Source organism: Harmonia axyridis, chromosome X (assembly GCF_914767665.1).
Source record: "Harmonia axyridis chromosome X, icHarAxyr1.1, whole genome shotgun sequence".
In the NCBI taxonomy this organism is placed as follows: domain Eukaryota; kingdom Metazoa; phylum Arthropoda; class Insecta; order Coleoptera; family Coccinellidae; genus Harmonia; species Harmonia axyridis.
Window position 1 is genome coordinate 5713890 of NC_059508.1, and position 27863 is coordinate 5741752.

The 27863-nt window shown below is 35.5% G+C and overlaps 1 protein-coding gene across 1 annotated transcript in view; it reads left to right on the top strand.

Moving 5' to 3' along the window:
- Nucleotides 1-27863, top strand: part of LOC123686544 (tyrosine-protein phosphatase 99A) — a 465126-nt gene that overhangs the window by 13942 nt on the left and 423321 nt on the right. Inside the window, exon 2 of the mRNA XM_045626762.1 lies at nucleotides 25233-25532. Coding sequence (XP_045482718.1) covers nucleotides 25233-25532 — 300 coding nt within the window. The remainder of the gene's footprint in view (nucleotides 1-25232; nucleotides 25533-27863) is intronic.

Below are 27863 nucleotides of genomic sequence, written 5' to 3' on the forward strand. Positions count from 1 at the left end.
CCTTTTCCATCGAAAAATAATGGCGGCAGGGCTTTTTCCTATATAAATTTGATGCACCATTAATCAAAAGCGACTCTTAATGTAGATATCACGTCGTTCACCGTGACATTGACTAGAATCGAATTTCCTGATATTGCATGAAATTATAATAGATATCTGACACGCATATCAAACACTTTTGATGTGTGATATACCGGGGATAGTATGAAGGAATTAATGAATGGAATTGCCAATTCCAGTTATATAATTGGGTGTACATGTCGATCAGAATGTAGAGATGTCGAAATAATAGAATAAAGGTAATCTGGGCATCTGCATGTGTGAAGGTAATCGGTTGGAGAATCGAATACTCTCCGTTCATGCATTATAACTTGAAAGTTATCTTATAGCTTTTATTTTGTGGAAAGAAGCTATTTATTTTACAGGTACTTTTCTTAAGAAAGTGTAGGTATTTTATTAATTATTTATTGTTAAATTGATCAGATAGTGCATATGTTTTCCAGAAACCTTTGAAATTTCAATAGAAAAATCGATTTCATCCGAAATAGGACTACTAGAATGCAGAAGGCCTTTCTATATACATAATTTGTGCCCATGTATAATTTCATGAGTATATCGGAATTATTAGGTATACAGGGTGTCCCGGGAAGAATGCGCCAAACGAATACCATGAAGGTCATCATGATCCAATAATCATAAAAATAGAAAAAGTCGAAAATTTTCCTAGTCCGGATTTGATTCATTCGATTTCAGAAATATTGATGGAAGGCATTCGTGAAGAGTGAAGAAACTGTAATTTTCGAAATAATTCTACCGTTAAATTCAAGATTTCTTGAACTATGAATTTTCTTTCATTACGGATGGTTTATTGATCGCCCTGTATGACAGTGCCAATTAGAGATTCAGGATTTTTATTATGAATTAATTCTTTGTGGTTAAAAAAACGAAAAAAAATCATGATCAACGTACAGGGTGATCCAATATTCACGGAAATAGAAAAAGGCTCAAATTTTTTTAGTCCAGATCTGATTTATTCGATTTCAGAAATATTGAAGGAGGACGATAGTAAAGGGTGACAAAAATCCAAAAATTGAAATTATTCGGTGGATTAATCGAAGAGTAATTGAACTAAAAAAATTTCACCCATAAGGGAATGTTAATCGACCACCCTGTATGACCGTGCCCAACAGAGATTCAGAATTTTCATCAAGAATTAATTCTTGGTTACGAAAACGAAGAAAAATTATAATGTTCACGTACAGGGTAATCCAATATTCACAAAAATAGATATATTCTGAAACTCTCCCAGTCTGGATCTGATTTATTCGATTTCAGAAATATTGAAGGAAGGTGCTAGTAAAGGGTAACAAAACTTCAAAATTTGAAATTATTCGGTCGATCAGTTAAAGAGTTATTGAACTGTGAAATTAGATTCATATGAGACAAACATCACCCTGTATATCCTAAACGAAGGCACTCAGGCGATTGAAACCTCTTGATACGAGTCCTCCATGATGATCTTCATTCATAGTATCCGTTTGTCGCATTCTTCCTGGGACAGTCTGTATATCATGTAGATACTTTTTTGTTTTTTCGATTTCTAAAGAAAATTGTCCAACATTGTACTGGCGAAGTATCACGTCATTTTATATGCTTATGATCTGTCATAGACCAAATCAATTATATTGAAGCGGTAATTTTCATAATATGAATATGCATATGCAGACAAAAGCTCCTGATATTACGTAAGTGCTTTTCTTATTTCTTCAACAGAGGAACCAGATATCTAAAGTAACTTCAGGTATTCCATCCATATTATCTTCTAACTATAAAGCGTATCTTCGAGAGCTAGAAAAATTTTATGACTATTATCGAATGTTTTAAACCTTCATGATCATTAAGCTTTTGAATATATTATCAATTGTAGCCTAAACCACTTGTTTCCTCATTCAATGAAGCTTTACAGTGCAAATTCCTAATGGCATAGAGTTGAGCCTGGATCGATTTGTTGTTGTTTGAAAAATGGACGAAAACGAATTTCGTACATTGATGATTCTCATTGTCCAAAATCAATGACAACCATAGTAAAATTAAACGAATTGCGCTTTCAATTGCTAGACCACCCAGCTTATTGTCTAGATCTGACTCCCAGTGATTTTTGGCTTTTTGCAGACTTCCAAAGAATGCTCCAGGGAAAAAAAATTGGCTCAAATGAGGAAAAAGCAGGTCACCTGAAGGTGGCTTTGCTGAAGAATAAAATAATGTGTTTTTACTGGCTAGGTCCGGGACTTATTGAGTAAAGTGTTAGAGTTGACTTGTTCAGATGATATGATAGACTTCCTCTTAATGAATTAAGTCGGAATTGAAATATCTGGTTTGATATAGAAAACTACCAGCATCAAAAGATGACTAGATCGGAATTTTTTCTCATTTTCCCTGATTCGCTGGAAATCATATTTCGGAATAAATGCAATCTTCATCAATAATACGTCTAAAAGATCTTTTGAGTCATATATGTGGTGTCTGCACAGTGCAGAAGTAATTTCAGAGATTGAAAATCTGTTCAGATTGAATAACGAAAGGGCTCTTTAATTTTGTCATATGAGTGATTAGGCTTACCCTTATTCTAGAGGGAATTGAAAGGCCGTATTCCTGAAGTGGGTCTGAATAACAATAATTAGTCTCTGTAATCCTACGGAAATGTTGGAAGTTCTGGTCAGTTTCCTTTTCTGCATGAAAATACTGAATAATGAAATCGCTACTTGTTTAACAGATTTCTGATGGAGTATACGAGAGTTACTATTAATGTATTGAGAATACAAATAATAAAAAAGCGATTCGCAAAATATTTTCATTGCTTTTTGAAATAATCGCCTTTAAGATATACAGGGTGGCCGTTTTTTCAATGGGATTGTATTGGTAACTTTTAAACCATAAGAGTTAGAAGGTCGGTCAAATGGAGAAAAAGTTGCATTCATAGAAGCATTATCAAGCAGTTCAAACAAATCGAGATTATCAGGGCCGGTTATTGAGATATCATAAAAGAAGTAAATTCTGTCATTTTGATTTTTCTTTTTTTCCCACTTTATTTCAAATATTATCAAATAATGTTACAGGAATTTTTTATTCGACAGTAAAATATCCTCAATTTTACGTAATCAGATTTTGAATTCATTCATGCAAAAAAGTCCGAATAGTTTTTTGAAAAAAAAGTTTTTCAGCTTTTTCCATTTATACTCTGGAATTTTTTTTCAGTCAAATCATTTTCATTCCAATTTGAGTCGCTCAATGAAAAATATGGAATACTATCATAACCCCAAAACCCATAATTCAAATAGGCCTATTTCTCTGGAAACATCTAATAGGCACCAATATACTGTTGTAACTTCCGACTCTCGAAAAATTAATTTTTTCGAACAATTACTCCCAACTTTACAGATGAATGAATGATTATTCCACAGTTTAATGAATTGAAAGGAATTAGAAAATTTTCAGAGTGAACACGCCCGAGTTAGATTTTTAACGAACTACAACACTGTTTCCGGTTCATCACGTTAACGTTTAAAAGAGTAATTTGCACATTGCTATTATACAGGGTTTAACATGAGTGACTGGCCATAGCCTAGTGCTGAACGCAGGTCATATCCTAAGAATGTTAGTTTCGGAGATACAGGGTGATTAATGAAAATTGGCCTAAATTTCTGATCAACATAATTTGGGAATCAGAAGTCCGATTTGGTTCAAATTTTGTGGGATTATTAACTTCATGCAGCCCTTTAAAGCGCTCAATGTAATTTTAATATTTTCAGGGCAGTACTCAGATTATTGAGTTTCTTTAAGACTTCGAAATCTTTATTTTTCACACGTTTTAAAAAAGTATCGTTATTGGCATGAAAAAAACCTAATTCAGTCTGAACTATTCCATTTTTGCCTTAAATGGCACACTTTATTCAAAGGAGTAGCGAAGAAATTAACTGACTTCATTTCCAAAATTTCTTTTGATACTTCTCCTTCGATATTATGTTAAAAATTGAAATGAATAAATTTTCTCAAGAAACTAAACTTATTTCTGCTAAGGAGCAAATATATTCACGGTTTTCACATTTTCCAAGATGGGCTACGTCATTTTTAAATTTTGTATTGAGTTTCTGAAAAATTCACAGTTTTATCAAGCATACTTCTAATTTATATTTTGAGCAGCCTGTTATAACAATCAGTAGGTGCTGAAGGTTAACAATGAAATAGAGTGGAACAGAAAGCAATAATATCGAAAAAATGATCAGATGACATAAAAAAATTATCACAAAAGGAATGAAAATAGGACCGTATTCCAAAAAAGTTACATAACACAAGAATTCTTTCGTTCGCTACTTCTTTGAAAGAAATGTGCCATTCATTCATAGATTTCTAAGTCTAAGGGAAAAAATTCAATAATCTGAGTACTGCCCTGAAAATATTGAAATAACATAAATTGCTTTGAAGGGCTGCATGAAGTAAATAAACTTAAATGAAAATAATTTGAAACAAATCGAAGTGCTGATTCCCAAGATACGGAGATGAGAAATTTCATGCAATGGACTAGTTTAGTGATGTTGATAATACTATATTTGACACGATAGAATTGAAATATACAGCAAAACTGATAAATCATTGAAAAAATTTTGAAAATCCATCAATAAATGACTGAGAAATAGATTATTTAGATTTACATATTTCAGCGCCGAACGTCTTTGGTCTGTGACGTCACGGCACTTGTCTGTGATCGCTATACCATAAATTACGTTCAAATACTTAGCCGCGCCAAGGCTCTCGCGCCGTTTGTAGTTGTACAGTGTAGTTTTAACTCGAGTTTTGTTTTTATGTAACCATAATGGAAGAAGGCTTCGTGAAAGGACAAAGTGACAATTTGCCTAAGATAGATATATTCGCAGTGATGGAGTTTTTTCTTTAAATCCATCTTATGTCAGTGCTGAAATAAAAGGAGTTTAACTTTTCAAGTAAGTATCTACTTTTGAGTTCGCTTCATCATGGTTCAACTTATAACGATGGTTTATTTAAAAAATGTTTCATAAACAGTTTGTAGTTGAGTACTGGTTGTTGAAGTCTATCAATGGCAACATATTTATGTAAGGAGTAAAAACTAAAAGGAGAAAAAAGTAATTTATATGTATGTATATAGTAAGTTATTTCAGCCATCGTGTAACGAACAAAACACGACACGAACGGCACAAGTGATTGTACACCCATGAATTCGTAAGCACTCTGCGAATACTAGTCGTCTAGTGTGTGACGTCACGCCACTTACACGTACTATGAAATTATTCTTCCAAGCGCAACTTGAAAGTCCCATAACTTTTTCATTTCTAGAGATATTTCAATGATTCTTCCACATTTTAGTTTCATATTACTTACATTTTTAGAACTTATCCTTAACAAAAAAATGAAAACTAGTCCTGCATGAATCATCCTATATCTCTGAAACTACAAGTCTTAGGATACAAAAAAAACTACTTTTCTCAGAAGTCTCGAAGACCTGTATTCATCGCTAGGCTATGGCTACAGCCACTCGTGTTACAACCTGTAGAATTGCTCATTTTGCACTCAGGGGAAAATCAATAATCGCGATTTCTTAAAACGAGAATTATTAAATGGAAAATACCAATGATGGAAAACGTTATCGATAATTCATCCTATTACATTCAATTTCAGCACCTCAAACTCCATTACTGATCGTTAGGAAATTCTGAGGATGATTCTCACTGAACGTTTTTTCCATTTTATGTCTAATTAAAATGGAATAGCTGGCAAAGGGAATAACGATGGTGAAAATGGAGATACCTATTGAAGGAATTCATATCTGATAAATGAAATACCAGTATAGCGTTGATATTTCAGTCTCGTCCGGGATAAGCGAAGTTATCTAAATTCCGCTGTGTTAATTTTTCCCATTTTTTTTTTCATTAGGAACGTGATTTTAGACTATTTGCTACGATGGATTGTATTGTTGAATTCGATTTAATGAATTCTTTCAAAATTCTCGACATAACAGGAGATAGGTATTATCAGATTCAATTACGGACCGTATTTAGTTCAGCATTCTTGGGCAGTAGACCTGAAAAGTAACTAAAATTATATAAAATTACTACAAAATATTGACATTAATTATCACCACCCATTTTTCTGAAATAACAGATATAAAGAGTGTTTTTTTAGAGCTATAGAACTTTAAATTGCAATAAAACAACGATGGATTATTCGATTGACATGAATTTTATTTATCCGCAAGATAATCTTGTGGCATTACATTTAGAATATGATTTTTGGCATATGAACCCCACGGCTGGCTCGGATGTAGTCCAATTTGGTCGTCCTATTCTCGAGGACTTTTTCCAACATTTGTGGCCGTATATCGGCAATAACACGGCGAATGTTGTCTTCCAAATGGTCAAGGGTTTGTGGCTTATCCGCATAGACCAATGACTCTACATAGCCTCACGAAAGTAGTCTAGCGGTGTTAAATCACAAGATCTTGGAGGCCAATTCACAGGTCCAAAACGTGAAATTAGGCGGTCACCAAACGTGTCTTTCAATAAATCGATTGTGGCACGAGCTGTGTGAAATGTTGCGCCGTCTTGTTGGAACCACAGCTTCTAGACATCATGGTTGTTCAATTCAGGAATGAAAAAGTTAGTAATCATGGCTCTATACCGATCATCATTGACTGTAACGTTCTGAACATCATCGTTTTTGAAGAAGTACGGACCAATGATTCCACCAGCCCATAAAGCGCACCAAACAGTCAGTTTTTTCTGGATGTAACGATGTTCCGACATACACTTGAGGATTAGCTTCACTCCAAATGCAGCAGTTTTGTTTGTTGACGTAGATATTCAACCAGAAGTGCGCTTCATCGCTAAACAAAATTCGCGCGATACGTATTCCGCACAGAACCATTATTTTCGAAATGAAATTGCACTATCTACAAGCGTTGTTCAGGCGTGAGTCTATTCATGATGAATTGCCAAACCCAACTGAGAATAAATCACTTGACAGCTGTCAAATCGGTCGCCATCTTGAATAGTAATGCCAATTTAAAGTTATATACCTCGAAAAAAACCACCCGTTATAAACAAGTATAAATACAGATATCTGAATTTTTATTTCGAATCCCTGAAGTTTGTTAAATATATTTTTTTTAATGAAATTTTTATGAATGATATTTTTATAAATGAAATGAAAGTCGTATTCAATGTTGAAAATGTGAATTTAGATAGGATTCTTGATGGAAATATGAATTTGAAAAAGAGATTTTATTTCGATCAATATTTTTGAAAATTTTTTTTCATCACCGCAGCAAGTTTTCAGAAAGTAGTTCATTTAAAATTCCAAAACATGTGAACCATAAAGAAAGGGAACGCAAATTGGCTTCCAATAAGATGGCATTAATCGGTTTTCTCACTGAAAAAAATATTATCGGAGACTGGTTTTCTCTTGGTCCCTAGAGTAGGCAGTTGGAAGAGGACCTTCCTGATGAGAATTTATTCGATGATGAGAAAGACGTGCCAAGTATACCGAAGAGGTCCTCATCATTTGCGACCGATGGAGCATGGAATAGCTTCTTCTTGATCCACCCTCGGATATCTGCAAGTATGCCGATAATTGTGAATGCGCAAAAAACAAAAAATTATCTGGAATTGTACAAGCTGTATCGTGATTTATTGCACTAGTTTCAAATTTATTGGAAGTGTCATACTCAATTACTGTTCAATCTTAATATACTTCAATAGTATTTATTCAAACAGAACGTAGTTGGATGATTACTTTTACTCTTCATCATGAGCATAGCTTTAGCTGTCACTTAGAAAGCAAGGTAAGTGAACGCCATAACGGATCAGTGTACATAGGCGTACAGCTTTGCTTCCGCCGTTTTTTTTCCAAAAGTCGAGACTCTATTGTAAAGAATTGGTTATACATTTATGATTCAAAGAATTATCCATCGCTGGCCACTTTTTTCTCCCATCTTTCGGACAACGTACGAATCCCCCGTTGAAACAACTGGTCATATTTTGAAGGGATCCACGAATCGATTCGATTTTTTACTTCTTCATGAGACCGAAAGTGGTGGTCAGCCAGGCCGTGTGCCATTGATCGAAACAGGTGATAGTCCGAAAGAGCTACGTCAGGAGAATACGGCGGGTGTGGTAGGTATGTTTTGACCACTTTTGCTACATGGAATCTAGCATTGTCATGCTGTAAATCACTTTATAATGTCTCTCGTTGTACTGCGGCCGTTCGTCTTTCAATGCTCGGCTCAAAGGCATCAATTGCGTTCGAAAACGATCACCTGTGATTATTTCAGTTGGTTTCAACTACTTATAATACACTATGTCGAGCTGGTCCCACCAAATACTAGGCATGACTTTGGAACCGTGAATATTCGGTTCGGCCGTCGACGTTATTCATGGCCGGGATATCCCCATGAATTTATGAGCTCGGGATTATCGTTAGAAACCCATTTTTTGTCTTCAGTTACAATGCGATGCAGAAATCCCTTACGTCTTTGCCTTGTAAGCAGCTGTCTGTTCACGAGCAAATAAACGCCGTTCAACATATCTCAGCTTCAACTAGTACGGCACTTAATTTACTTGTTTCTGAATAATTTCCATGACTTTCAGGCGTTTTGGAATAGCTTGTCGCGTCACTTCCAATGATTCTGCCAATTCTTGTCGTTACTAAATCATGAGTAAAATGAAATTGAAGAATGTTACATCAATCGAAACATCAGAAATGATAACGAAAAAACATCAAAGCAGTCCGAGGTATTATTAAAATAGACTAGAATGTTTCAAAAGTGTATCTAAAACGTCAATCAATATAAGTCCCGATTCTGCCCCACAGATGGCAAAAAGATGCTTCAAAAGATGCGAGTCAAAATTTCGAAACGAAGAGTTGAGTTTGGATCGAGATATTGAATATTAAGTGGAGCTAAATTTGTTGTTGTTCAAGAAATGGATAAAAACTAGTTTCTGTTTTTTGATGCGCAAGCAAACGTAGCGCTCGATAAGTGTTTGCTCCACCGATAACAGCGGTTGAAAGGTGGTACGCTGATTTTAAATTTTGTCGAAAACCACGGTCGCCAGAATTCAACAGTGGTTCATTGATTATCTTGACAAAGGTGAAATCATCAACAGAGAATATTAAATATTGTTAATTGTGGAAAACGTCATCCAATGCAAAAGAAATCGACACGAATTGACAAAAACCATGATCAAGTTGAACGAATTGCGCATCCAATTGCTTGAGCCCAGATTATTCTCCATAATCTGGCTGTAAGTGATCACTGGCTTTCTACAGACCTCAAAAGAATACTTCAGGAAAAGAAATTCGGCTCTAACGAAGGCAGAAACGAATCTTACAGAAAGGTATTGAGAAGTGAGAGCAGCGCTGAATAAAGGTGAAACCGGTATATCGCTATCCTCCCTTGATGACATGCATTCTTCTTGGGTTACTTTCGATTATGAATCCTACGTAATGGCGTGGAGACCTTCTGCCTGACAATGGTTGTGTTGATGGCAGTTTTCTATTGCTGATACATTGACCAGATAAATAATTAATATCGTATGATGTTATTACTCTATTGGAAATTGTACTTATTTTTTTTTTTCGAAATAGAAATTGTGTTCTAGGATAATACTCAGATATAATTTTCCCCACAATTCTCAGTAACTGTTGGTGCTATGAATTTTTCTGCACATAAAATAACAATTTCCTGAACCTGTGCTTCTGTGGAAAAATCTTGTCTTTCCTCAAAACTCGAAAAGATTTAATAGGATCTCGTCCTGTTTCTGACCAGAGGAGATATCAGGACTTCAATACGACATCGCGAATAATCTTTTGACTTAACTCCTCTATTCGAATTGTCTGAGAGATCAGAAGTTCTTTGGGGATGGACTATTTCAAAGAGGAATTCGAAATATACACTGAATGGAAATCTTTATACGAAAAATCTTAACGTGAATCCAGAATGATCTTTATTCGAGAATTCCCTGAGATATAAACAGGAATAATTTAGGGGAATATTTTGTTCCGAAAGTTCTGTTGGATTGTATGTTATGATGAGGAAATTTCACGGCGTAATATGATGTAATTAATTATTGAGGAGTTTGCGAGATGGCATTAGCCTCCTGGCATTTCTTCTCCAGGCATCCTTTGACTGGTAAATAAAAAGATGATATGCCAGGATGAATGGGAAATTTCCCCTGAAAGTACTGCATGGACCTACTCGGGGGACTCTGATTTGGAATTATTCGAAAAAATGAAAATTGAATAATGGGATCAAGAAATGTATGAGAGAAAATATTCTGTTCATAAGGTACATGAGCTTATTTTCCGAAATTCGAGGCTTCATTGTGAAAAACTGGTTATATACAGGGTGGTCATTTGAAAACGAAACAGACGAGATTACAGACGAAATAAAGTTTTTCGATAGAAATGCTCGAACAGGTCGATTTCTGTTTCGAGGGGGACAACTTAAGATGTAGGTTACGGACGCATAGAGCTTCAACCCTTGCTACTACAACCCTCACCCCCAAATTTTGAATAGGGAAGATGGGGTGAGTGATACCTCATTTGAAAGGTATTTTTATACTGATTTCAGCACAGTAATTGTTTTTTCATTTTATGCATTAGTTCTCGAAATATTCTTAACTAAGTATTTGAAAATGAAGTGGTTTTTTCATGGCACTTGTAGTGTTTTGTGAAAAATCGACATTTTGAGTTTCAAAACAACCATGACTGTGGCTTCCTTCCTAACTAACTAACGCATGAATATTTCGAGAACTAATGCATAAAATGAAAAAACAATTACTGTGCTGAAATCAGTATAAAAATACCTTTAAATTGAGGTATCACTCACCCCATCTTCCCTATTCAAAAATTAGGGGTGGGGGTCGTAACCTACATCTCAAGTTGTCCCCCTCGAAACAGAAATCGACCTGTCCGAGCATTTCTATCGAAAAACTTTATTTCGTCTGTAATCTCATCTGTTTCGTTTTCAAATGGCCATCCTGTATTTATGATTCAAAGTATCGTCCATCGCTGGCCACTACTTTCTCCTATCTTTTGGGCAGCGTACGAATCCCGCGTTGAAAAACCTGATCATCTTGAAGCGATCCAAGAATCGATCCAATTTTTTACTTCTTCATAAGACCGCAAATGCTGGTCAGCCAGGCCGTGTACCATTGATCGAAAAAGTGATAGTCCGAGGAAGCAACGTCTGGAGATTACGGCGGGTGGGGTAGGACTTCCCATCTCAACGTTTTTGAGTATGTCTTGACCACTTTTGCAAAACGGGGTTGAGCATTGTCATGCTATAAAACCAATTTTTCATTTCTCTCGTTGTATTGCGACCGTTTGTCTTTCGATCACCTGCTCAAACGATATGACTGCGTTCGATAGCGATCACCTGTGATTGTTTCAGTCGGTTTTAACAACTCATAATACACTACGCCGAGCTGGACTGACTAAATACTGATCATAATCTTGGAACCGTGAATATTCGGTTTGGACGTCGATGTGGAAGGATGGCCGTGATATAACCATGATTTTCTTTCCACTTTGCCTTGCAAGCCGCTGTTCACAAGCAAGCAAATGTCGTTCAACATCTCTCGGCTTCAACTATTACGGCACCCAATTTCCTTGGTTCTGAACCATTCTTATGACTTTCAGGCCTTTTGAAATTGCTTGTTGCATCACTCCCAATCATCCTGCCAATTCTTGTTGCGTTCGACACGAATCTTGATGGAGTAATGCCGCTTTTGGAGCATTTAAGCCACACTCGGCACGTTTTCTCTAACTAATATCTGCCTCACAATAGGTATTTGAGAGCATTTGATGAGCCTCAGCCGCAGATTTCTTCATATTAAAGCAGAAAATTGAAACCACCCGAAATCGACGAGAATTTTGCTCGTAAGCTGAAATATTTCATAGAGAATAACTTTATGATGTAGACACAAATCGACTAATATTTCGACGTTCTCATATTCACAAATACCTACAGCCATCTATTGCAAAACGGCGGAAGCAAAGTTGTTTACCTAATTCAATCGTCCTTACATACATGTGTTTGGTTAAGCAAAATTTAGAATTCATGATCAATACTCATAAGTCAATAGTGCTCGATCGAATTTTGACGGAATCGACAGACTATACGGTCTGGTTCGAAAGTGGTGAAATTCTGATTTCGAAATACTCCTCTTGTCATAATTTATATGTGGTACTTTTTGATGTAGGTCATTCTTTTCGGAAATTTCATGGTTCTATTGGTTTAAACTAAAGATCATATACTGCAAACTGTTCGAAATAATTGTACGATTTATTTTTATCCAATTCCTGAAAAGCCCTAAGCCAATTTACGAATTAATCCACAGGTGGTCTGAAAGACACAGCGATTTTTTAACATGACCATTAAAAAACAATTTCGACGAACCCTCTGGGAGAGATTTCGTAAATAATCAATAGCTTAGTCTAGAATAATAATTTTCCGTAGAAATCTGGAGAATAAACTGGAATACAAACGAGAGAACGTGTTAAGGGAAACTCTGTGCAGAGACGCATGTAACAAACATCATAACTTCTGACCTGTCTCGACTGAAACGCGGGGGCCATACGCCATCTGCTGCAAATTGTTAGAATTGGAAATGATTTATTCACAAAGAACGCAAAGTAACATATTATTGATATCGAAAGTTCCAACAAATAAGGTAGAACGTTGAAACCCTCCAGGAAGTGTCAGAATATCACCTGATCAGAAAACAGCGGAAAGGCAGTGACAGCAGCTGGAACACAAGCCACAAACATGAAGATAAATGACTATGAGAAAAGATACTGATACAGTGGACAATGCGTGTAATTGAGTGGCTGGGACGTGTAAACCGGGCATCAAAAATGGCATGCGACGAAGGGTGGAATGATGGTGGTAGATTCTGCCAATCTGGATATTATCAGGAATAAATAAGCCTTACAGTTGGATAGCCACATTTATTTCTTGTTCCCCATCTCCTTATTCTGGGAGATAACGAACATCTTCCAAATAATCCTACGGGGATAGCGGCAGTTCTTAACGGGATTTTTCCCCAGGAATAATCATTTGAGGTGAAACATCCTTTCGGAGCCTTCCCTATGTTATCGCTCGACATAACCCCGATACCGTGTGATTTGTTCCTGAAATTAATCTTTTTTTTTTCAATTTTTTTTTCTAGCCAGGCTTCTCGGACAGAAATGGAAGATCCTGATACGTGATATAAATAGAGATATCTGAGCGATTAAAACTACCATTATCTCAAATAACATCTTTCTTGGGACTTGGAAGTTCAATGGTTTTCATTTATCAGGTGAACAGAATTCTTTTCATTCAACAGCGAAGGTGCCCTATATTTTAACTTTATTAAATTCTTCCACTTGAGTTTCTCAATGTAGGGAAATTAATTTCGAACCACAAAATATTCAATGATAGTATTCTACATATTGATAATAGAACTTTCAGATTCAATAATTTACCTATTGTGAAAATACCAGAACAAACTTGAGATAAACGATCAATATAGGTTACTGTGAATAAACTCACTGACAGACGAAGTATGATTATAGTAAAAGTATAGTTGTGCAATTTTCGGTACCAAAAAAGAATGTGGCAATCCTGTAAGATGGGAGGATGTAGTGACAAGCGTAAGGGTGAAAGCATAGTTGTACCCTTAAGTAACTCTGAGGTTTTTTAATCTCAACACATAATGATTCCTTACTCATATTATACTGTACCATCGACTAGCTAGTTATAAAAGGGCGTAGAGATATTAGGATGATATTGATCTCAGGGTATGAGTTTCACAATTTATAGAAGGAGATGAAGTATCGATAGGAGGGGTTTTATTAAACGGGGGAATATCAAATGACGTGCGTTTTTAGATGTGCACTATCGCATGCTGGGCTATATTTTATGATAATATCTTGAATATATTTCAAATTTAAACAAATGAGGTTCCATCAGAAATATATATTAAGGAAATAATCCCAGATATCTGTTCATTTAATTTTGTACACTAATCAAAAATTTAATCGATTATAACAGTCGAACATCGTCTAGACTCCAACGTACTGATTCAAAGTCAAAAATATACTGACCTTCTTCTATCCACGATATTAAATTGTTGAATAATTAAACTCATCATTTCCTGAATTATACCAATCCAATAAGCTGAAGCTCGACTTAGGAACGATGTATTCAGATCCTTCTATCTTCACTAATGAAGGATATTCTAAATCTACCTTGTTCAACGCATGTGGAAGTAGTTAAATTAGCACCAATTTTCAACTTCTGAACAATGGAAATGTTACGAACTATGTTCTCAAACTGGATAAGATGTCAAATCAGATGATAACTTATTCGATATGAAATTGAGGCTGAAATAAAATTTCTTCTACTGTTCTACTCATGAAGGGTTTCCTTGACTTGCGTAAAAGAGGATAACCTTCTGGCAATTGGCCCAATATACTTCAAATCTCCGAACTAAACCAAAATCTGAGCAGCAATAATTTCTCCAGGTATAAACCATCTTTCGAATTAATTAATATAGATTATATAATAATTTGCTACAAATTGGTGGATGCGTCGGTATCCATTTTTGTCAACTTACGATTGTTCATTTGAGGGTCCTGCTTAAGTTTGAGCTTTACCCATCATACAGTTTAAAAAAAAATCATTTCAGCCAAACACATGGATGGAGGGTGTTATTTGTTAGAGTTAATTTTCCAGTCATTATTTATAAACTAATTCTTATTAGTTATCTTCAATGATTATTTATTAACTATATTTGACGATTTGTCATTGTGAATGAATATTTGAATTCCTTTCAATTGAAACTGTCTTGACTTTTGCATTGCGAATGGAACTTCGAATGCTTAAGCGCTGAAATTATGATATGATTTGTCGAACAGTTATCCTTGTCGTTCTGTTGTCATAATTATTAAAAGAAAATCAATATTCTTGACATTAAGTGCTTAAATTAATAGAGTGAATTTTCGATATCGGTGCATTTGCCACCCACTTACTTCTAGAAGACCCTATCCAAACAGAGCGATGAAATGAATAGATAAAATCTTTCGTCATGTAGATTGACTCTCAGAGCGCTTCTTGCATTGCTTTAAATATCTTATGACCGAATACTGAGAATACCTTCCACGTTCCCTATAGAATTGATCTCCTAAATCATTAATAGGTAAAATCCTGGAAGACGACTTGCGGAGGAGAGCTTTCAAGGCTGGGTCTGAATCGAGGCGTTTCCTTAACTTCTTCCCGTAAAAACGGCGAAAGAAGAACAAAAGACGGCCATAAATACATTCAGTCTCAAGATGTTAGAAAAACACTCTTAACACTTTCTTTTGATGATACTGGTTTTTGTTGGATGGTGTTGTCCCGAACGCCACTGCATCCCAGATTTTTATCCGGTCGGTCGGTTTGTATTGGCTGCAAAAAAGTGCGGGTTAGGCGATTTCAGCGTTCTCGCTATAAAATGTTATTCATTTCGGAGAAACTGTAACACGAATAAAATTTTTATCGGGTATTCTCAGAAGTGAATTAACAACTATTAATGTTGCTTTGCGACAATAACTTGAAAGTCAATATAAAAAAATCGAAGTATATGTTAATAGGTAGTGAATATAGGACACGTAGTACCGACATAAGTAATTTCAGAATTAATATTGATAAAGATGAAATAGAGAGGGTTACTAAAATGAAATACTTAGGATTGATTTTAGACGAGAATTTAAAGTTTCAGTTTCACGTGGATTATATCGCAAATAAAATGTCCAAAAAGGTTGGTTTCATACCTAGAATAAGGGGTAAAATTGATATGAATACGTCACTGATGTTGTTTAGATCATTGGTATTTCCTCATGTGGATTATTGCTCGTCAGTTATGTTTAATTTAAATAAAGGTAGCATAGATAGGTTACAAAAAGTACAAAATAGAGGTATGAGAATTATTTTGAAATGTAATAAAAGAACTCCCATAAGAAATATGTTAAATTGTTTGAAATTGATGAGTGTCAATCAAAGGATTATTTATATAACATTAGATTTAATATTCAAAGCAAGGAATGAAATGTTACCTGAATATTTGAGTGAAAACCTAAAATTTTCTAATGATATATATAATTATAATACACGACGTCGAGATGATTTTTACATAGAAAAAGTTAATACTACATTAATGAATAAATCCACATTTAGCAGGGGATTAGTTATCTTCAATAAACTACCTGAAAAGATCAAATATTGTAATAATTATAGAGAATTCAAAAAATGTGTAATGAGTTATATTTATGAAGAATTTAATTAAGTTAGTGGACTACATTTGTATTGTTTTCAATAGCCGAGTGCTAAATAAAGTTTATTATTATTATATTCACGTTGCAATTGAGTTTGTGTCGAATCGTAATGAGTACTTACCAGAAAAAGCGTTCTAGGATTGAATTTGGCATAATAAAAACCCATCTTCCATTCATAGTGATAGCGAATTTAGTGTAAGTATACCGGGTGTTCCAAGTTATCGTACACAGGTAATATCTAGCTCATTTTGCAAGAAAATTAAAAAATTAAAAAATTGCTTTGAATAACATCAAAATACCTTCTCAATTATATATAAAAAAGGTTTTTATATTTGACAGCCCTGTGGAAGCTACTCCTTACTTTTTATTGTCAAATGGCATCTCCTGTGTATTTTCAGTGGAAATTGCGTATTATTCTATTTGGAATACAATGATATCACATACTTGGTATTTTTTCTTTGATTACAACAAAAACATTAACATTTTGTGAAGTTTGAATATCCACCAAAATACCTACTATGCAATTCGAAAACTAAGAAACATTTAAAGCAAGTGTTCAAAATTATTCATTATCTTATTATTTCTCGGTTTTTTTAAACAAAAAATTCATCTACATCTCTTATGGGAAGGTTGTTTAAACAAACGAAAAAAAAAAAACACAACGTTATTTATTTAATTATCCTCATAAAAAATAAATGTCTCCACCCATGTTTGTACAAACTTCACATATGAGAAATAGATGAAATTCTTGTTGTGAAAAACACAATGTTAATGTTTTTGTTGTTATGAATGACACCCAATTTTCACTGACTGTGATCAATAAATTAATCGTGTTTGAATATATTGTAGCGGATATTAATTAAGATTCGATACACTTGCATCATCATCACAAAAAAGTAGGACTACAAGATATACCCTGTATCCCGAAAACAAAGTGTATTTGAAGGACTTTTTTCCTTATTCAAAGAATCTCTCATTTTTCTTTGCACTTTTAATTTAAGAACACCCTGTATAAGTGAAAGTTTCACTTCAGAAATATCAGTCGTTAGAAACGTAAAAACTGAAGAAGCTATTATGTAGCGAAACAATTGCAATTTATCGAATTGAAGAGTGGAAAAAGGAATTACTCTACTATCATTTTATTTCTACTTCGTCCGGAATTTGTGTTTATGTGATAGGTAGTTTGTTTGTGCAGGCGTAAGGTGCAGGTGTCATTCTCGATTTGCAACCGGGCATTCTTACATTGGTCGGCTATAATTCAACTTCAGATTGAACATTTCCGAATTTGTAGCCATCGAGGTGGATAGCGAAAGGATCGGAAAAGAGATTGAGGGCAACATAAATCGTTAGCTGGGATATAAAGAAAAATTATCACGACTGACCTCTATAAAATAGATTTCAGCAGGAAACCGGGAAGCAATGGAATTGGCTCAGATGTATTTGAACAGGCAAACCTGCAACAAATGATCGAGTCCTCGCCGTCTTTTTCGGACCAACTTCGAAAATTCGAAACTGCATTTTGGTGTTCATGGTGTTTTATGTTCGCCGCAACGAATGCAATCCCATCCATTCTACTGAAGAAGATAAATTAACTCTTTCCATCTCTCGTACAGATTTTGCGTGCTCCAAACCGGCGAGTTTCAGATTCTGGGTGCTGTCACTGTTCTACAGCAGTGGAATGCAATGAGTCATTCACCTTTTGTGTTGGGTATTCTTGACCTGAAGGCATCTCACTTGAGATCATTGGAGACCGATATTCCTTTAAAAATTCAAAGACTCATAAATACTGAACAAGGGGAGAATTTTAAATCGATCTTCAAACATCAAACGGACATATTTTTCCTATTCAATTATTCGTTATGAATTTGAAATGCATGAAGCAAAATACATTTCGAATTCAGTTTTCTATTATTTGATTAATTCATTCGGTTTTTCCATGTTTGTTTATCGCCGAACATTTTGTGGTAGCTATATGCTGCTATTCTCTCTGATAATGCGATTGAATTCATCAAAACTTCTTCTTCCTGCTTAGTTGCGTGTTCTTTCATCAAAAAATGTACCTCATCTCCTGGTTGTCTAGTCTTGGATGTGTCTGGTTTTGTTCCCGCTAACTTCAAATCGATATAATGAAAACTAATATTTAGTACTCCTTTCTGCTTCTTTTTTGTTTTTTTGTTTGTTTTAGGATCCAATTGGCAATTATAGAGTCGTCAACCGTTGATGAAAAGAGAGGATGAAGAAAATTTTGGTTGAAGAGGAAGTCCCTCAATATAAATTATGTCAGCTAATTCTGTAAACGTTTACACAAACCAGTCACTACACCGATACGGGGAGTCAGAGTTTTTGCTGAGGTTTTTATCTGATCTCTTGTATCATATGTTGAAATATATGATGCCCCTGTATGATCAGAGGTTCTCTTGTAAATGCAGGTCTTCGTTTCCATCCGTAGATTTCTGTTCTTCCAGATTGTGTTGTTTAAACATCCTGTCACTTGCAGTCTCACTTCCTCTTCCACGTTCCCATAGTTTGTCAAACTCGCGTCCACTTCTTCAAATGATGACTTTTGTTTGATAACCTCACCTTCCTCTTCCAGTTTGCATCTGAAAGGTTCCCTTGACGTGGTCATATACTTCGTTTTCTCGACTGAGATTAACATATTGAATTTTTTTGCGGTGGTATTGAAGGCATGCAGAAGTTTTTGAAAGCCATCTTCATTTTTGTCCACTTTTTTCGCATCATCGGCGTAACAAAGTATTTAGATCTGCTTTTCACTCATTCTATAGCCTCTTTATTTGGACACTCTTCTTATAATTTCATCCATTTTGATGTTAACTTGTAATGACCTCAATGAGTCTCCTTGTCTGATACCACTATTTATTAGGATGTCTTTTGTTAATTTTTCTTAATGCTTCGAATCGTGCAAGTATATTTCCCATTTTGAGTCTGAACAGCACGCAAGCTCTGTAGCAGTTCTTCAGGTGTGAAACCGATGCCTTAAACTTGGTCAAGTGCAGCATCTGGGTTCATGCCGAGATAACCAGATTACGATAGAACATTTTGAGCTCCTGGTGATATATTCGTGGCATAAAAACTACTTTGTAGCTCATTAGAATAAAGCAGGATGACCTGACTTGGAATGCCAATTTCCTGCTCAGAAATAAATCATTACTGCTAGAACATCAAGATGATGTTACCAGAATGCAGGTGGATGAAATAAGGATTGCATGTGAAGGTTTTAGAGGAAGACAGGCATCTTGTGAAGTGTAAAGTGGGCTCCCAATGATTCTCCATGTATGGGACATAATATCATTGTCTGAAAATATCGAAAGCTTCTTTCTTTTTTCGACGGAAACTATGCTTAACTCGTATCACCTGAAGCTGGCGACTTGAACGTTCTTCAATTACAGACTCTACTCATTCTATACCCAAATACTCATTATTCCATCATGAAAATAAAGCTGCTCTGGGTTAACGTGGTATATACTTAAATCAATAAGAAGCTCGAAAATATCCATTGAATCCGGATCGAATTCGGTACAAAATGGCGAATGCGTCGGTACCCATTGTTAAGATAGTACTGAACATTGATCACTTCATCAAGAGCCTGCTCAGAGAATAATTCAAGAGAAGATTCAACCATTTTAACGTACAATTCTATATACTCCTGAAGCTCACAATACAAAATTTAAACCTTATCTATAACTTTCAGAACTCCTGACTGATGTTGAAGAAGGTAGCTTTATTTCCATCTTAATTTATTGAATTTATTCAGCCTCATCAAGAAGCTCCGAAAAATTCATTTTAATTCGTTACCAATTTGCAAATGCGTCAGGGGATACTCAGGATTTATCATACGAGTTTGCTTAACTATCTTTTATGATCAAGTGAAGTTTGAGCTGGTGTTATCATTGAGATTGTTCAGAGTACTCCATTGTCTCACTTCACTTATACTGGGTTTGCTTTATTCATAAATTATCAAAATATTGAAAAAGGAATATAACTTGAATATTGCTTTGAGACTTTATGATTAACTATTGATTTGCACAGATTTGTGAAAATATCCATGGATTTTGCACGACGGCAACTGAAGTCCATTTTAGCATACAAATAATGATGATTTTATCATTGAAAGAAAATTGGGTGATACAGTAAAATAAAATGAAAAAAATATAAAGTTCATATACGTTGAAATTATTAGTGGTCAGTTATCTTTCTATCAGTGAATAATACATATTATAAAAAATAATTTTCTTTTTTCTAAACTCAGCACTACGAACCTCAACTTCCTCAGGGAAAGCAATTTTAGTTCATATATATTTCAAACTTTTAAATCGAATCGTAATGAGATCTCCCTTGAAGTTATCGTAATAAGGGATGAAATCCACAAGTGGCATCCTTTGACGTTGCAGTAATTCGAATAGATCAAAAATCGATATAGAGAGGATGAAATCGTAGATTTTTCCTCATATTGTTTCAACGTCATTCCAGAAGTTATATCTGTTCTAAAATGTATTTTTATATCCACGGAATCCATAAAATGTTCCATTCCAGTTGCCATTCCGTTCAGCTGTAAAACCAGGTCGCTTTCCTTCGAATAGTTTTGGATAATCTGAAATTTCCTTCGGCTGGTGCTATATTTTCGCTGATGTGTAAAAAGTGAATTCAATTTCCGTTAAAAGCCTGTAAAAGTGTAGCTGGCTTGTTTGACTTTATTAAGCGTCCCTTGAGAAGGCCACGTTTGTATACTTTTGAATCAAATTTAAGCTTCCATCATATTGTTTTCATTTGTGATCAAAAGTGGAATTCGGATTTGTTTCTGTTGAATTTTCCATTCGGAAATCGTTCGATATGTGACGTCGAATGACAGTAGGAAATCATTGGTATTGGAACACGCACACATGCGGGACATCAGTTAATCATCTGAAAATTTTATGCTGCAGAGAGTTGAAGGGCAGTCGATATGGATATCGACGTGGTGACGTTTTAATTGCTTCCAACTTCAATTGATTGTTACATATTCTGCCTGATCCGCTTGTATTGTATCATTTCTATAGTCCCTACGGAAAATGAACGATGATCCAAGATATATGGAAAATATTTTTCGATTTCAATTCGAATTTTATTTAACGTTCTGAAATACCAGCTTTTGGGTGCTCGTTCTTTCTTTTCGAAAGGAAGGACTTAAAAATTTGAAATTTGCAGAGTAGGTTCAGATCGAATCAGATCGGAATGAGGATTTGCGATTGGATGTAAAATGATGATTTGACGCCTCGTGCTGAATCTTATGTTGATCTTATCACCAGAAACATACAAAATAGATAGAATATACATGTAGGCTTGGTTAATCGATCGTCTAGAGGTATGATTCGATTACCTGGCCTTTCGTCTTTTTCTTCGTGACTTTGTTGGATTTGTAATAATTAAACTCTTTTGAATTATTCATATCTATTTACAAAGCCACAATTATACAGTACAAACTCAGTATTGAGAAGATCTTAATTACGTCTTAATTACAAGTTTCTCACTACGGTACTGAATTTCGTCTTTAACTCTAGTTTTAATTACTCGAAACGTCTTGGATTATCACGTCTTCGTCGTACTTCAAGTTTTCGGTCGTCTCGTCTTTAACTTGTTCGCGACTCGTCTTAATCTAGTCCGCGAAACGTCTTTTCGTCTTACGTCTTAAGTTGACCGACCGAACTTGTTCTGTCTCCCGTCTTAGACTTACGTTAAACTGTACCCGTCTTCGCCTTAATTTGAACTGTCCTCTCTATCGATTGGAACTACCCTCTCTCGGTTTGACCACACCCTTAGGGGAAGGTACCATCCCCTAGTCCAATAAGGGCTTTTGCCGTACCGCCCCCAAAGATCTTCGCGGATTCCTGGAAATCGAATATTCTAGAAGGACTAGAACCTGAGAAACAGATGTAACACATCTGCTACAACCGTCTTGTTCTAGAACTTTCCCAACCCCCGTAAATCCCTCAAGTTTTACAACCGACATGACACATTCTTCGACACCCCGAAGAATAACACATCCTTTTTACATTATGTACAATAACAATTCGTTCCCTGTAAATCGATTAAAACTGTCATGCCCTCGACACTAAAATAAACTAATAGGTCTCCAAGCATCCGGTTGACCATCTCAATTCGTTACAGGGAATAATAACTGGATCCTACATACAATATTTCCGTGACCACATAACCGACATTGTTAAGCTTCAAAACGTTGATCTGAAATAACAGTTTTGAGCTCCATGCTATACGTACAACTTTGCTTCAATTCGAAGTATTGTCCATCGCTGGCTACTACTTTATCCCATATTTCGAGCAGCGTATGAATCCCGTGTTGAAAAATCTTTTGAAGAGATCCACTAATCGATCCGATGTTTGTACTTCTTCATAAAATCGCTGGTCAGTCAGGCCGTGTGCCATTGATCGAAACAAGTGATAGTCCGAAGGAGCAACGTCTGGAGAATACGGCGGGTGGGGTAGCACTTCCCATTTCAACGTTTCCAAGTATGTCTTGACCACATTCACAACATGGGGTCGAGTATTGTCATGCTGTAAAATCACTTCATTATGCCCTCTCGTTGAATTTCAGCCGTTTGTTTTTCAATGCTTGGATCAAACGCGTTTGATAACGATCGCCTGTGATTGTTTCAGTCGGTTTTAACAACCCATAATACACCAAGCCGAGCTGGTCTACTGAGCATGACCTTGGATCCGCGAATATTCGGTTTGGCCGTCAACATGGAAGCATAGCCGGAATATCCCCATGATTTTCCTCGCTTGGAATTATCGTATTTTTCGTCGCCAGTCTCAATGCGATGCAGAATTCCCTTCGGTATTTGCTTCGCATGCAGCTGTTCACAAGCAAAGAAACACCGTTAAACATATTTCAGCTTCAACTAGTACGGCACCCAATTTCCTTGTTTCTGAATCATTCCCATTACTTTCAGGCGTTTAGAATTTGCTTGTTGCGTCACTCCCAATACCTCCAATGAGTCTCAGCCGCAGAATGATGACAATTTGGCTTGTAAGCTGACATGTTTAATCGGAAATACCTTCATGATACAGAATCAAATTGACTAATATTTCGATGACGTCATGTTTACAAATACCTAAGCTTAGTGTATGACATCTACGATCTATTTATTCCGACTACCACTAGCCTTTACAGCCATATATTGCAAAACGCGGAAGCAAAGTCGTACACCAATAAATCCCAAATTGACCACAATATCGGAACTCGAAGAAGTCAAGATGAACATATAAAGAGTGAGTATCCGGTAAAATCCACTTGAAGAAGTCATGGAATGTCGAAACAATCTCGTGGAAATAAAAATAAGCGGAAGTAGAATATTGTTTTTACTCATAATTTCTTAAATTGTTCTTTAGACTTTCTTGTCTCGTTCTCCTCCAAGGTTTGTTGCAGAACGCGTCAAGAGTCGTGTAGCTCAGTTTCATAAGACTGAACTGAAGCAGAACAGCAGATAGATGGTTACCCTCGCATAATCTGATCAGCTCCAGTCCTTCGGGAAAAGATACCGTTCAAAACATAAATCATTGCAGAATTATTGTCGATGTCAAACCGTTCGAGGGAAACTTCAAACCCAAGTATGCATTTTTTCGCGGATCAGGAACCAATCAAACTCGAATAATTTATGACTCCCTAATCTTTCCATTTCAGCGGCCAGCTAGATTCTTGGCTTGAAGGAATACACAATTGGACTTTTAGCTTATCTTTCAAAGTGACAGATCGAATAGAGGAATGTCTCCGAACGATCGAATAAAGTATATCGAATAGCTCGAATTTGATGAAGGGCAGATTGTGTGTAGGGTTTTTTGCCAGACTATGGAACATGAGGACTTATTGCAGCATCTGTTACTACCAGGCGTTCTTCGATCCATACATAAGATTGTTCACGCTCAGGAAAAAATGACCGATCAGTTGAACTAGTTCAGAACTACTTTCACACTAGTAAGAAAATGAAACTGAAAGAACCGAATTTTTGATTCATAAGTGTGGCTTATGTGTCTTGACTCTTGACATCAAGTTTTCATCACAAATCTTATCAGCTCAATCAGGTTTACATGAGGTGTTCTGTTGATTGGATTTTCATATTCCTGGAGGGATGTTTGTTGTCATTGTCACTCTAATCAAATCATGAATTAATTTCGATCTGATTTATCTGTTTACATTGCAGACATCACGGAAACAATCTAGCGTAAGCTAGAGTATGACATGTCCTTTTCATTTATTAATGTGATGATACAATACCAAAAGCTCAGAGAACGGGTTAATAATAGATTGTTGATTTGATCTGGTTATTCTATATGAAATGAGATAATTGAGCTAGCTTGAACAGGATTATTAATTATATAGTTCTTCCTAGTTGTTGACGTAATTGCATTTGGTATTTTATTTGCAACATATTGAGTATCGTTGAGTCGCTTTTGTATTTGTACATATGATGAGAATATTGTTGACATTTCCAAGTGCAGAATTGATCGCCAGGTTGGCGTGGAATGCTCTCAAATTCATGACATTATCGGAATTCATTTCAATCTCTGAACATTCATAACAGAACATTTTTCAATGGTTCCGGTTGAACTCATTTCTCAAGAAAGAATTACAACGTTGCCACGTCCATCGGAAATGCAGAAAAGAGGGGGATTTCGAGAATTTCTTGAATTTTTATCAAACTTTGTGCCGAACTTACAATAGCTCCCCTTTTCTCTGGGTTGCTTCATGTCAATTCAGAAATTGTAACGGTTTATGTATTTGAAACATACCTTCATACCGCCCAAGATGATGTTTTTTCAATTTTTTTTTTCAGACTCACAAAGTATGGACGTAGAAAGCTTCATCATCAAAGCTGGCGACAACAAAACTCTACCTTGTCCTGGTGTGAACGAACATACTCTCGTTCAAGCTCTGGAATGGCGTTCATCCAACCATAACAAACTGGTCCAATTCATGAGCAATTCAACCACCGGCTGGGACAATAGGGTTTCCCTAAATACCAAAACCTATGGACTAGCATTTCATCCTGCTATAGCAAACGACAGTGACGACTACATATGTTTGGTTAACAGCAGACCCAAACCAGAAGGCATCGTTAGACTAATTGTTCAAGGTAATTTTTCAGTTTTTTTTATTAAAATTAACTTAATATAAATATTAACCCAACCAAACATTTCATCTGTTCGATTCCTCTCTAGGCTATACTGAACTATCTTTCATTCTACTAAAGATGAGAACAACCGGTACATACTAAAGCCGTTTCGAAAACGATGTTGTCATATTCAGAAAGTGTAGGTTACACCTTCTCAAAATTAAATTCAACAATAGCATTCAAACTCGAGAAAAAAAGAACCTCAATTTCATTGACTTCAAAGGATAAAACCCTGGGAATAAAAAGTTCATAAGTTTGTGAGTTTACTTGTCTCGATTGCTATATCATTGTCCTTCTTTCTTTCTCCAAATAGAAAATCTAAAAATAAAGGCGCACAATTATTATGATTCTCAATCATCAATCTCTTTGATGCGTGAAAGCACCTTGGAAAAAGCATAATGATACACTTCAAACCTCTAATTTGTGAGGAAAATAGTATTAGATAACCATCTTCAGGCATGTTCTCATATATAACAAACCCAATAAATGTTTTGGCCATCAAATCTGATGTTTATTCAACCTAATTCAATCACAGGAAAGTTGATCTGATATGTGTAAATTGACCTGCCCACTATAATCTCCTTTCAAGATGATCGAAAAAAAGGATAATATTACTCACGTAATTCTTACCAGGAATATGCATAACGAAATTATTGAACAGTTTCACGGAATTGGAGGCAGAGTTGATGGTAATACTTTCAGTTATGATTATTGGGCCTCTTTCTTGGATCTCCTATGCTTCTGATGATGATATGATATTGAAATCAGTATGAAAATCTGTATGGAACGTCTAAAAGTTAATTCATACCAACAGTGCCAGATTTGTGGTTACGGAAATATTGGGAATATTTTTCGATAGTCTTGAATTTTCAAATCACCCGCATTATCATGATTCACGAGTCATACTTATATCGGAGAAATATACTGACTGACAAAGAAACTGCAACACCCCGAAGGAGCTGTATATATTTAAATTTTTTTTTGCTAAAACATAGACCGTATAGCAAGGAGTAAATTATTGAAATTTTGAGAAAAAAACGGGAGGTTCTCATAACCACTCATCAGCCAAAGATCGAGTTGTCGCAAATCGGTCTTAGACGTCGATCTTAAACTTCATTTGTGCCCCTTCGACGTCCTTCGTGCCTACTCTTCCTCGATTTTGGGCAATATCAAACCACACTTGAAAACATCTCATAACAGTTCTGTTCGTACGGTTAGCGATTTCTCGAAATGACAACCCTGCTTTCCGTAGACGAATAATTTGACCTCTTTCAAATTCACTTACCTGGCGATAAATTCCGCGTACACGTGCTCTAGGCATTTTAACAATAACTGAACATCGACTCTGGACCTCCTCGAAGAGCAGGTTCGTTGTTAAATTTAAAAACTTGCAAAAAACGACTACAATATTTAAGTAACAAAAATTGTTTACATGAGAAAACTTTCACAATTTTTTCTCCAAATTTCACTAATTTACTCCTTGCTATTCTATCTATATTTTACCAAAAAAATAATAAATTTAAACAGCTCTTTCTTAGTGTTGCAGTTTCTTTGTCAGTAAGTATTTGTTGGAGGACCTTTTGCATATTGTGAATATTTTGGGTCCAAAAAAAATGAAAATTTATTATAGATAGGGATCATAATTGATGTAGAAGCTGATTCACTTTCTAAAATTTGCAGCGTTCGCAACAACGTAACCTAAATTCGAATCGTTTGAGTTTGTTCAGGAAATTGAGCATTAAAGTGTATGGGAAATGAAATATGGACGCTTCTACCCGTATATGTTAAAGTTATGGCTTAGTAAATGAATTCGTGTTCCCCTGGCTTTTTCCTTCAAGAGCCTATTACGTCCTGGATGCTATTCTATGCATTTAAATTGGATTATTGCTAAGAATGTAATTGGAGAGAAAATACCGTAACGTAAACAAAAATATGCATGGTCAGGTATCTCTTAACCGAACAAATTCTGGTTCATTGCTTCCGATAATGGATTTCGAGCGCCAGAAGAAAATAAAAAAACCTCAGTGTTCTGGGAAATTGTTTTCAAAACTCAACAATGAATTTCGAATTAAAGATTTCGATCAATAAAAAAAAAATGTGAATCTTTTTCAAATTCCACCGTTTGGGTATACTCTCAGCTTTTGAAATCAACTCTATGCATTCTTCTTATTTTATTCTGGAATATTAATTCATTTCTGATAATTCCCAATTAAAAACCAACCACAATGATTGACCAGCAAAAAGAACCTGAAATTATTGAAATTCGTAATCAATTCCGAACTCCTAATCATC